This window comes from Patagioenas fasciata, chromosome 1 (assembly GCF_037038585.1).
Source record: "Patagioenas fasciata isolate bPatFas1 chromosome 1, bPatFas1.hap1, whole genome shotgun sequence".
NCBI lineage: Eukaryota > Metazoa > Chordata > Aves > Columbiformes > Columbidae > Patagioenas > Patagioenas fasciata.
In genome coordinates this window covers 154,177,381-154,188,827 of record NC_092520.1, presented here as the reverse complement: position 1 = coordinate 154,188,827, position 11,447 = coordinate 154,177,381, and the positions used below count along the sequence as shown (strand labels likewise).

At 46.2% G+C, this 11,447-nt stretch overlaps 1 protein-coding gene across 2 annotated transcripts; it reads right to left on the bottom strand.

Moving 5' to 3' along the window:
* Positions 1 to 459: 459 nt before the first annotated feature.
* Positions 460 to 10,674, bottom strand: ADCK2 (aarF domain containing kinase 2). 2 transcript variants are annotated; one of them, XM_065843085.2, is made up of 8 exons: positions 9,724 to 10,674; positions 8,840 to 8,986; positions 7,214 to 7,342; positions 6,461 to 6,556; positions 3,772 to 4,023; positions 3,001 to 3,129; positions 2,457 to 2,510; positions 460 to 1,355 (listed from the first exon to the last, which is right to left on the bottom strand). In XM_065843085.2, exons 1-8 carry the CDS (start codon positions 10,639 to 10,641, stop codon positions 1,212 to 1,214), a joined length of 1,869 nt encoding a protein of 622 aa, XP_065699157.1. In that variant the 5' UTR covers positions 10,642 to 10,674; the 3' UTR covers positions 460 to 1,211. The 2 variants fall into 2 exon arrangements, with proteins under 2 accessions (XP_065699157.1, XP_071654440.1); XM_071798339.1 differs by having other exon boundaries at positions 460 to 1,300.
* Positions 10,675 to 11,447: the final 773 nt, after the last annotated feature.

The window sequence follows — 11,447 nt, the reverse complement described above, 5'->3', positions numbered from 1 at the left end:
CTTATATACTTTCTCGTCATTGCTTGATCATCTGAAAACAGACCACTGCAGACACCCTGTGCTGCTGCAATTTCACCTACAGCAGATCTGGGAATGTATTTAGTACTACAGTATTTCACATCATTCATATTCTTTAGAATACAGCCATAAAGTAATTTTAATACTGCTATTAAAATAATTGACTGTAAAAGCCATGTCCGATCTAGCTTTTTTGCAGGCTTTGTTTAGTTTCAAACATTCACAATGTGTTTTCCATCCTTTAGGAAAATACTTGGACTCTTTGTTTTGTAAACTACTGGAAACAAACTCTAAGCATTTACATATTAGTTCAGGTTTTGAGTTGACAGGGGGAGCAGGGGGGGAGGGTAGTAGGAAGTAAGCAACACAGAAGAATAAAAAACAAAACCTTTTTTTTAAGCTTCCAGAAAACAAACAAACAAAATGTAAGACCAGTACAAGTATTCCCAAAAGTTGTTTTTTATTATGGAATTCAATTTTCTGCCTAGGCAAGTATTTTCTTTTGCTGTTTATATTCCAAATTCCCATAGTATTGTGCTAGAGTACAGAAGTTTGGAAAAAAAAAAAAAAAACAAAACTGACTGGTCTGTTTCCATCATCCAAAATGACTAAAAACAGACCACTCCATGCAGGACCTCAGGACACTTCTACAATAAAAGTAGAAGTTAAAAGTACAAAAGACAAAAAGGTTTATTGGCTTTTTTCAGTCAGAATTAGTTGCTTAGATGGTATTAGAACATAATTTCTCATATCACAGTGACAAAAAAAACCCAGTAAATTAAATTTAAATATTTAACTTGATATATTTCAAAACAGACTTGATCAATGAACATCTTTTTAAAGACTTTTCGACAAGTAAGTCTGCTTTTCTCATCAGGCTGCAGTGATCTTGTGCACCTGAACTACATGATATGTTTCTTTAAAAACTACCAGAGCACATTAGCTCTCAGAACTGTGCAATGAGTCAGAACTCTTCAATTGTGCAAAGTCTTCCTGGTTTCTGGAACAGTCCTTCTGATCATCCCACGCCTGGTGTTTGGCTGAAACAACTAAAGGCAGCATTAATGGAGAGCGACCACTGCATGGCATGTCCCCAAGACACATGTGACTTCTCACTTTCAGCTTCTTTCTCTTGTCAGCTCACAGACTGTATGGGTAACCCTGCATGGCGAGAGGGCAGCAGACACAGGAGTCTATTTGAGGACAGAAGCTGCAGTTTTGATGAGCAGTGGTTTAGCTGCCTCTAGGATGTCCAGTTCAGGGTCCAGTGAACGACCAAGACCTTCCAGAACCATGATGGCAAAGATGATGGAAGCAAAATTACTCTCGAGCTTCACCTAGAACCACAGGAGACTACATGGACCTTATTTTTTTCTGAGCCCATTCTACAGAGGTACCAGCATTGGCTAAGCTGAGAGGGAAGGGAAGAGGCAGAGGAAAGCATACACACACATGAAACTATACTACAACTTGGAGTTTCAGAACTCACTGAAATGCAGCTGCAGGCCCAAAAAGAAGGCAACACTTTCAGGGTAAATGCCTAAGGGAACCCATGAGCTTGTTTTTCAGTTCCAAGAAGGGGATTGGGATTTTTTTCCTTCCCTAATGGAACAGCAAGAGCTTAGGAGAGCTCATCATTGACAATGTAGGTGTAAGCTGCAGTAATATCCAATATATTTGAGCACACACACTTCTGTAAGGGCGAGCTCACCTTCTGAATAGCCACAAAAGACCCCCACAGATCACAGAGGAAACAATCCTCTGCCCTGCATGTGAACAAACTATTGCCCACTTTCCAGCCAGGTACCAGGATTGTTTCAAAGCATACCAGGGCATTAAGAATTCGTCGAATTGGGAGCCCTGTAGCTGACAACCTTTTCATTTTCCCTAGTTCAGGCTACCATAGCTCCGTTGATTTTCAAAGTTGTTTGCGATCATGGAAACTTGTTCCCCAAATACAATCAGTTATAAGAAGGAATCTATTCTGCAAATAACTCTTCACTTTGGAGCATGCTAACTAACCAGTAAAATGGTGCAGTGCTGTTACATAACCCCATACTGAGAAAGAGGTCCAGGGAAGAAAGCACATAATGATGTACAAGAGGAACATATATTAGACTACAACTTCTGCTTCCAAGGAACTATTCAAAAGGATAGGAAAAACTATGCATTACAGAATTATTCCTATTAGTAAATAATATCAACTATAAAATGCAGTATTAAGACAAACCTCAACAAAACAGAAATTGATCTTGATAGGGTGTGTGTTAAGGCCCAAGAAACAGCAACCTCGCCACACCTGGATGCATTTCTACACTCCCCCTCCTAGCTGTTCGTTTCAGAAGTCAGTCCTCCTTGCCAGCCCTTCACGTTCCCAGTAGTTCTCCCTCCCCAGATGAACTTCCTGCTATTGAGGGCAGACAGTGACAGGACCTCACCTTATGGGTCATCAATAGTTTAAAGACATTGGAGAGGAGATTTGCCACTTGAAGCTGAAATACAAAAGGAGAAGTTAACAACTGATCAAAAAAATCACTTGTCAAGAAGAACCACCTGTCTGAGTGTCAGGCAGGATTCTTCCAAGTGTTTGTTAGCATTTGACTCTGGTGGTAGAACAAGATTACTGGGCTGACAACAGCCAACATCAAGGTATGATCCCCCTCACCCTGCCCTGGAGAAAGAGTTCAGCTGTGACCCATGGTTCTGCTTACCTGCCAGCCCAGAAAGGCTGAGAATGTCTGACCTCACAGCAATACACAATATGCATTAATTTGCTCAATACCACCACACTACATTCTCTGAAGTGCCCAGGCTGGCCTTAGCTAACAGGATGCAAGCGGTAACATCAGGCTCAGCAGCTCCTCACAAGGAGGACTGGTTGGTGGTGCTGATGAGATCAGAGCGGCCTTTCCACATGGATCATTCTGAAAGCCAAGTTGCACTGAATTACAGGTAAGTGAGAGTGGGACACTGTGCACTTACCTTTCCTAGGGCAATGGTGTTCCCCCGGACCTTGGTCACTAGTTCCGCCATCTCAGCTTTGAATTGCTCGATATCCTGGCACTGGTTTGCACGGGCGTGATGAAGGATCAGTTCTGCCACTCTCTCCCCCTGTGAAATAAGTTGGAAAACAGAGTCAAAACTTGATCACTGATACCATCAGGCCTACAAGGAGTTGCACATCATTGTCCCTGGAAGGCCTTTGCTGCAGAAGTCCCTGGAGGAGACACACTGCAGGGAGAAGTCCCAGGGCCATGCTTTCCCATTCCAGCAACAGAGACCCAACCTGCACCCATTTTGCTTCCTCTTCTCTACAGACGCTGACACAACAGCAAAATGAAGGATGGCATATGGGCTTTCCAGCAGCAAGGCTGCAGAAGGCAATGTGTGTAGAATACCAAGATGTTCCTTCTCTTCTCTAGCAAAATCTGGCAGATTCTGCAACAGGCTCTGAAATGTAAGCAGCTCCCAGGCAGTCCTAACCTGCATCAGAAGCACTCCTAGCCAGGGACTGTCAGCCTATGCTTCCCATTTAACACCTTCCATGTCTTGGGCGACAGAAATCGCTCCACACTGGCAGCCTCCTTGCTTTAGCTGAACATCTTATCTCTGTGTCTGACATAGCTTCCACGCTAGCAAGTCTCCTCTCCCCTCTTAGGGAGGATTGTAAGTGGAAGTAGAGAGAAAATGAGCAGTTCAGCTATCAGATTCTTCCTCTGTTGTCCTTCCCCAGCCCCACAGCAGATGCCTCACCTGGCCCTGGACCACAGCTGTGAAAACTGCCCGGAAGTTCTGCAGGTCAGTGCTCTGCAGCTCCGCCACAATCCCTGCGTCCAGTAGCACCAGGCAGAGCCGCCTGAGGGGTGGCTGCACTTCCACCACGAGCGTGTCACACAGATCCACAATGGCTGTCTGCTCCTGGCAGCTGGTGCTGAGGTGGGCCGTGCCTTGAACCAGGATGTTCCCAGGGTGCAGGTCAGCATGGACAAAGTTGTCAACAAAGACCTAGAGGATGGACAAGCAGCTTGTTCCAACCAAACATGCCCACAGCAAAACTCCAGTTAAATAGGGCCACAAAGATAACAAGAGGGCTGTAACACCCCTCCTGTGAGGACAGTCTGAGAGAGTTGGGGTTGTTCAGCCTGGAGAAGAGAAGGCTCCAGGGAGACCGTATCATGGCCTTTCAGTACTTAAAAGCAGCCTGAAAGAAAGATGGGAACAGACTCTTTAGCAGGGCCTGTTGTGGTAGGACAAGCGATAATGGTTTTAAACTAAAGGAGGGGAGATTCAGGCTAGACGTGAGGAAGACATTTTTTACAATGTGGATGATGAAACACAGGCCCAGGTTGCCCAGAGAGGTGGTAGATGCCCCATCCCTGGACACGTTCAAGGCTGGGCTGGACAGGGCTCTGAGCAACCTGATCTAGTTGAAGATGTCCCTGCTCATGGCAGGGGGGTTGGACTGGATGACCTTTGAAGGTCCCCTCCAGCCCAAACTGTTCTATGATTCTATGATATAGCAGAGGTTCATTTCTGATCCGTTCCCTGTCATTACCAATGTGCATCACATTGGCAGCAGTAGCACAGCAAATGGCTTCTGCTGGAGACTAGCTGTCCTGAAATGGCACGGGTGCTGCTCACTCTGGGGGTGTCATCAGAGCTGTGTGAAGCAATCCTCTGTGTTTCCTAAACATCAGGTCAGGCAGCCAGGAGTCCCAGCAGGGACCAGTAGTACTCTTCGGCAATTAACTCTAAACTGGGGGCATGCTGGTGGATCTTGGCAAAGTAATAGGCCATTTCCAATTCAGTGGCCTGGGTTTTAGTGAGTAGTTAAGTTCGGCTACTCTGCGACATCAACCCACATTACAATTGTATTGAAAACAGAAACAAGAGGGGACAAATGTATGTAGCACTTCTCTGCCTCTGATAGCAGTTAGTAGCAGAAAGGACAAGCAAGATGGCAAGCGCAAGGTAATACTTCCTCATTAACACTCCTAACCATGTGGGACTGCAGGACTTCCTGCCCCAAGGAGGTTTTCTTTGCATTTCATGGATTTATCCTACAAATTTGTCCAATTGTCACGTAAATAATTAGACCTGTATGAAAAAAATATATATATTTTTAGGTGTTACCTGAAAAAATGACCTCTGGTAATCCTTGTTGTTCTGAGAAACCACACACAATAGATCCATACTCACTCTCATACACTCATGACTGCATATCTCTCTGTCATAAGCTACTGATTTCTCTGCTTTCCAGAATTGTGTCCAAATTATTTCACCATTTCAGTAGAGAAGCCACTTCACACCAGTAATCATTCCATCTGCCTTCCTCTGCACCTCTTCTAGCTCTATTACAGCCCTTGAAATGGAGAGTTCTGGACAGCGAGGGACTAGAATTCCAAAAATTATTAAGAAACAGGTATTTGTTTTACTTACGGCCATAATGTTGTTTCTTTGCTCTTTAATTCTTTTCTACTCTTAAAATTTCAGAGTTTTGCTTTGCTTCCAACCATTGAATCCAATGTTAGCATAAATCTATTAATAGTTCTGCCATTGCTTTTCTTAGTTTTAAAAGTTATTTCAGAGTCTGTCGTACTGCAGAGAGTCAGAACTGCAGGCTTCACCATTGCCCTAGCATGATGTTGCAGCTATCAACTAAATTTCATCTCACACTTACTGCCCACGCATTCAATACCGTGAGATACTTATGCAACTCTTTGCTGCTAGTTCTCACAGCTCCTCACAAGCCAATTGTGTCACCTCTCAATTCCCCTTTCCAAATAATTTCTGAATATTTCCATCACAAAAGAGCTACACAGTCAGAAGCTGAATCTGGCCAGGTTTGTTTTCTTTACTCCATATTATTTCTTATAAAAGGTAGTTTTGTAGGAGGGGACCAATAAATTAAGAAACTAGCTAGCTGTTTTCCCCATGAGTTGCATCCATAGTCTCTGCAGAGACCATGATATTTGCTAATTACATTGCACTTTATAGCATTTGGCCAGTATGTGAATATTCATAACATGGATTAGTGGGTTTCCTAAGCAATGCACTGATCAAGTTGCATAGGAAGACCCTACTGTTTGCAAGCAGACCGCTCTTCTGCAGCGGAAGAAGCTCCCCATCAAAGTCTACAGCAATGGTTTATCTAGCCCAGGCTTTACTCAAGATTTTGTTACATTGCACACAAAGTATAGACCTTCGCTCTGCCAGTTCAGGAGCTGCACAGTGCTCTGGCAGCCCAAGTCCTGTGTTACTGCATGATACCTGGCACCCAGGTGCTGGCTCCAAAAGGCTCAAATTTTATGTTTGAGTTCATGGGGAGAAGGGTAGGAGTTGTGGGAAGCAAAAAGGTTCTCTCTTTAGCCATATTATTAACCCAGCTGAATAGCTTCTGCAGGAAAACAAGCTTCACTTTCATCCTAAGCCAAGTGCCTACCATCTTTAGCAGCATGTCCATCCCCATCTTTGCAAGTCTCTGCCTCAGCTCCGTGGCAATCTCGGCATGCAGGTAGCACGAAATAGGCTCACTCTCCTGAAATAAACACAGAGCTGGAGTCAAGCACACCCTGTGTCCCAACTTCAACAGCACCATTACCTAGGTGCCCAGAGTTGAGGGAAGACAATAAGAACACCCTAGAAGGGACCTGCTCAGTAGAGGCTGTACCTACTGCAATGGAGAATATGAGAGAAGCAAGGGGTTGTTCTTTGGCAAGAGGGGGCAATATAGCCTGGGGCAGAAATACTCTTGTCAGCATCACATGCATGAAAACTAAGGCTGAGAGAAGCTCTGGCCTGTGACTCAAACATCCACAAGGGGAGTGAGGCAAGCATCAGAAAGTGTCAGATTGCTGAGCTCCTTGCTCTGACCCACCACAGAGGAGAGTTGGAGGGTGGTGTTGGTTTGCAAAGCACAGGCAAGCGCGTGGTGTCTGGACACACTGCTGGTCTACTTGATGTCAGGCCAAGTGTTCACTTCTATATGGAGCTGCCTGCCACCTGTCTTCTGGGATGCACTGTTTACAAACACAGAGAGTGGAAGAGACACTGAGGAAGGACACCAATCTCTTTAAGTAAGTAAGAGAAAAGCATCCTTCTGTCTCTGATTGCTCCTCAAAAAACTCCTCCTTGGCATGTTCTCCCAAGGGCCTTCTCCCTGTTAACCACCACTCCCAGACCCTGCAGTTCTTACCTCAAATGTTTCCACTAGAACATCTGTCGTTACCAAAGGCCAAAGGGGAGTTGGGAACTTCACAAAATCGACATCTAGGAAATTTTGTCGGAAGCGTTCCAGATTTCTGGCTTCGTAGCGTAAGTCAATCTCAAGGGAGAGAAACAGAAAGGAGTTTGGGAATTAGATGCAATTAGAATCAGATCTTCAGGATCCTGTATGAGGAGGTGACTGTAAAGAGCAATACTCAATACCAACAAAACTGGTCAGAAAACCTGAATGATAACAAAATAGAGTGGTGCTTCTTACATGTTTATAGCTTTCCTGATGGAAGAGGAGAGTAACAGACTGGGTAACAAATGGCCCACAACCCAGCACCTGTGAAATACAGGTTACTCTTACGATGGACATGATGCCTCAAAAAGACCTGGACTGCATTATTTTCAAAGGTAAGACAGATCCTGAACCAAAGTTTACTGTCCAAATGGCAGGGTGGGCAGGCAGTCAGGCTAGAAGAACTGTAGCCCTAGCCTCACTTTACAGATAAACAGCCATAGCAGGAAGAAATTTAGCATAACACACACAAAATAATCCACTCTGCAAAGCCCTGGCCCCAGCTCTTCAGTGATGCAGGGCCTTGACACAAAGGCATCTCTCCTGCCCATTCTTTTACCACCTTCTGTCCACTGCTGGTGCTCAAGGAGGCGAGAGGGAGGATAACCTTGCCTCACCTCCTTTATCTGGCAATGGGATATATCCCAGGAATATTTCTTGTTATTTCAAAGAGAAACAAAATGATGACAGGCCTATCAGATGCTCTCCTAATCCTCAGTCTTCATAGCACACACCAAAAGCTCTGCAGAACTAAACTGGTACCAGTGACCTCGAGTCACACCTGAATACAGTCAACAGTTTACAACATGGATTTACTGTTTAGATTTTTTGCAATAGTGGAAAATTACAGCTTTCAAAAGCTTATAACAAACTTTAGACTTCTGCAATCTAGACAGAAAAATTGATTTAGCAGATAAGTTTGGCAGTAAGGACATTTCAGGACTATGTTTTTAGAAGACATGAGTGAATCAGGACATGTTTTCTGATCTGTTAGTAAAGCTTAATTTTACCAATACCATCTGTCTGATGACAATACAATTTAGAATGTATTATTAACTTATGTAAAAACATATTAGTTATGCCAAGATATATACTTCAGTGCTAACAAACGTGACCAGTGAGTACAGATTACAAACATATCTGTAGGATGAGAAAACACACATCTGAAAACTTGTTTGGAGAGATTCTTTTCCTAAGAAGAGGTCTCTCATCAGTGTTCATCCTTCACAATGCTGCACAAAGGACTGTAACTATGACTAGCCAGCCGTTCATGCTGTTCACTAGAAAACATAATTAAAGTCTAAAAAATATTTTCAAATCTAATAAAGATTGTTAATTTTTATCATTGCTTTGCTTTTTTTAGTATCAGAATATAAGCCTTCCTAAAAGACTTATTAGTCTTTAGTCTAGAGAACAAGCAAGCCTTTGTCTAACCTTTTAAAATGTAGTAGTATGAACAGGGCTAGAACCAGCCACTAGCAAGACAAAGGGCAGTTCTGTTCCAGTACACGTGGACTATGGCATGTCACACACCTGCTGAATCATAAGCTTTTCAAACTCCTCCACAATCTCTGTCAAACTGAGCCACTTGAATCCAGGGAGAAGTCCAATGATGTGGCTGCCCATCTTCATGAGAAACAGATCCATCTGGACTTGGTGGACTAGCCCGGGGTGCAGGACCTGCACAAGAACAAATGGTGGCAAGATCAGCACCCCAAACAGTGTGAAAAGGACAGTCCCATTTCAATCAGCTCAAGTGACACATTCCAAATAGACAGAACCCAGCCTACTAGACTGGGAGCTAACAAAGCCTCCCCAGCTAGTCCTCAGAAGAATTCACATTTTGCCATGAATTAAGTTGTAAAGAAACATTTCATAATTGTCAAATGGAATATATCTGTGCTGGAGACTACAGTCTCACCCAATGCCATTTTCCAATGCTTTCACACACCCATCCTCTCTCCACCATGTAGTACTGATTAGTACCTGGAGCAGCTTGAATAGAAGATTTCTTTAAATAAACTTTCCTGGAAAGAACTTATATGTTCCAGGTTTCTTCATGTGAGCAAAGAAAGGGTTTCATTTTCTGGAAGGTGAAACCAAGCTTAATGTTCTTTCTTTTAATGCAAACTGGGCCCTTACAGGCATTTCTAGTATCCACGTGCCAGCTCAAATGGTGCCACAGGCAGTACGTGTACTCCAGTTCCCTGGGCTGGGAAGAGTTGGGGCCACAGCAAGTCTGGATTGCAGCTGGCTGGAACCAAAGCATTGAGAAAAGTCACCAAGGGTGATGAGCATCCCTTCTCTCACTCTGCCTGGCCCTTGCCAGCTACTGATCTTAATGGGAATTAAACTCTGATCCACCCCATCCAACACGCTCCATTTTCACACATCTACCGGTCAGATGTACGACTTACTTTAATGGCTACAGGCGTGAGGTGTCTGGCTGATAAAGGATTTGCTTTCAGGAGTGGTTTGGCCATCTGCTCCATAGCGGGTGTCCCACTCACAGGACTCTCCCGGGAGCAGTCTGCTGGGCTCAGCTCCTCACTGCTCCTCTCAACCTTCATCTCCTCACTCTTCCACCTCCTCAGCCACCTGAGGAGGCCTCTAAAGCTTGACACTTCCCACGCTTCAAAAGCAGACCTTAACTTTGAGCGTCGTGCTAGCTCCTTGGCTTGGGAGCCAGTGATAGCCGTGAGGTCAGCATAGGCTTTATACACCTGGGCGACACAGCCCGAGCCAACTGGCTCCTGGCTTTGGAACTTGAGGATGCCTGTCCAGTCCTCACCAAAGGCTTTCCTGAGGAGCTCATCTGTGTGGGCCCATGGGTGCGGGCTCACCTCAACATGCAGCTTGGAAAATTCATCACAGAAGGCCTCAGAGAAGAGGTCCCTCCGGGTGCTGGCCCACTGGCCCAGCTTGACACAGGTGGGGCCGGCGGCCTCGGCCGCCCTCCGCAGCAGCCGCAGCCACACGGCACCCAGGCCAGGCCACAGGCGGCTCAGCGGGTAGAGCAACAGCAGGGGGCCAAAGCGCAGCAGCAACCCGCAAGCCCGCAGACCCAACCGGAGCGCCAGACCCAAGCGCCACAGCAACCTCCGGGGCGGCCGCTCCGGGCCGCGCTCCCCCACCCACACCGGTCCCCGCTGTCCCGGTCTCTCCTTCCAGCCAGTCCCAGCGGGCACCGCCAAGGCCACCGCGACCCAGCGCCCGGCACGCAGCCCACCGCGCCCCGCCGTCGCCCAACCGGACAGCGCCCCCCTCGCCCCGGCGGCCCGCCCGAGCAGGGGACGCGGGAGCGGCAGCAGCCGCACAGCGCCGCCCGCCACCATCACCCACCCGCCGCTGTTACCGGCCGCTAACGGCCGCCCACGGCGGGGGGAAGAGGAGGAGGCGGGGCCAGCCAATCAGCGCCAGCGGGCGGTGGTGGCTCCGCCTCTTAAAGGAACAGGAGCCTCGAAGGAACGTGAGGTGAGTTTTCCCGCCTCACAGATGGTACCTGAGCCCTCTAAGGGCGTGACTGAGCTGTAGTCTCCTGAGTAGGTGTGTCCCCTCAGGTTTGGGCTACGCCGGAGGAGGACAAGAGAGAAGGGGCTCACGCTTGCTCTGGTAGCCTTCACATCTCTATCCGCTTTGACAGTTGAGGTGGGTTGTTGCCACCTTGGATTTGGTCTGGACAGAGTTCATGGTGAGAACTGTGAGGTTTTCCTGTGCAGGGACAGGAGTTGGACTCGATGATCCTTGTGAGCCCCTTCCAACTCAGGACATTCTGTGATTTTGCGGGTGAAATGAAGGGGCTGACAAGTGCAAGAGGTACTTCAGCCATTGCAAGGTGGCAGCTGCCTCCCCCTTTTTTTTTTTCCCATAAAAAAGAGAACTTAGCAATGACCTTCTAATTTTAAACAAAGGCTTTCTGGGTGTTGCCTGACACCAGTGGGCGAATTTTTGTGATTGTTAATGATTTCCTTAGAGGGGCACAATTGGAATAATGAGTGCTTTGAGTTATGGAAGTATCTGAGGGCACATGGCAACACATCACTACTAGTAAAATAAATTCAAACTAAAAGCAAAAGCCTGCTTAGGTGATGGTGATAATAGTTCAGTTGAGCTGACGAGTTGCTCTGAACCCTGGGCTTTC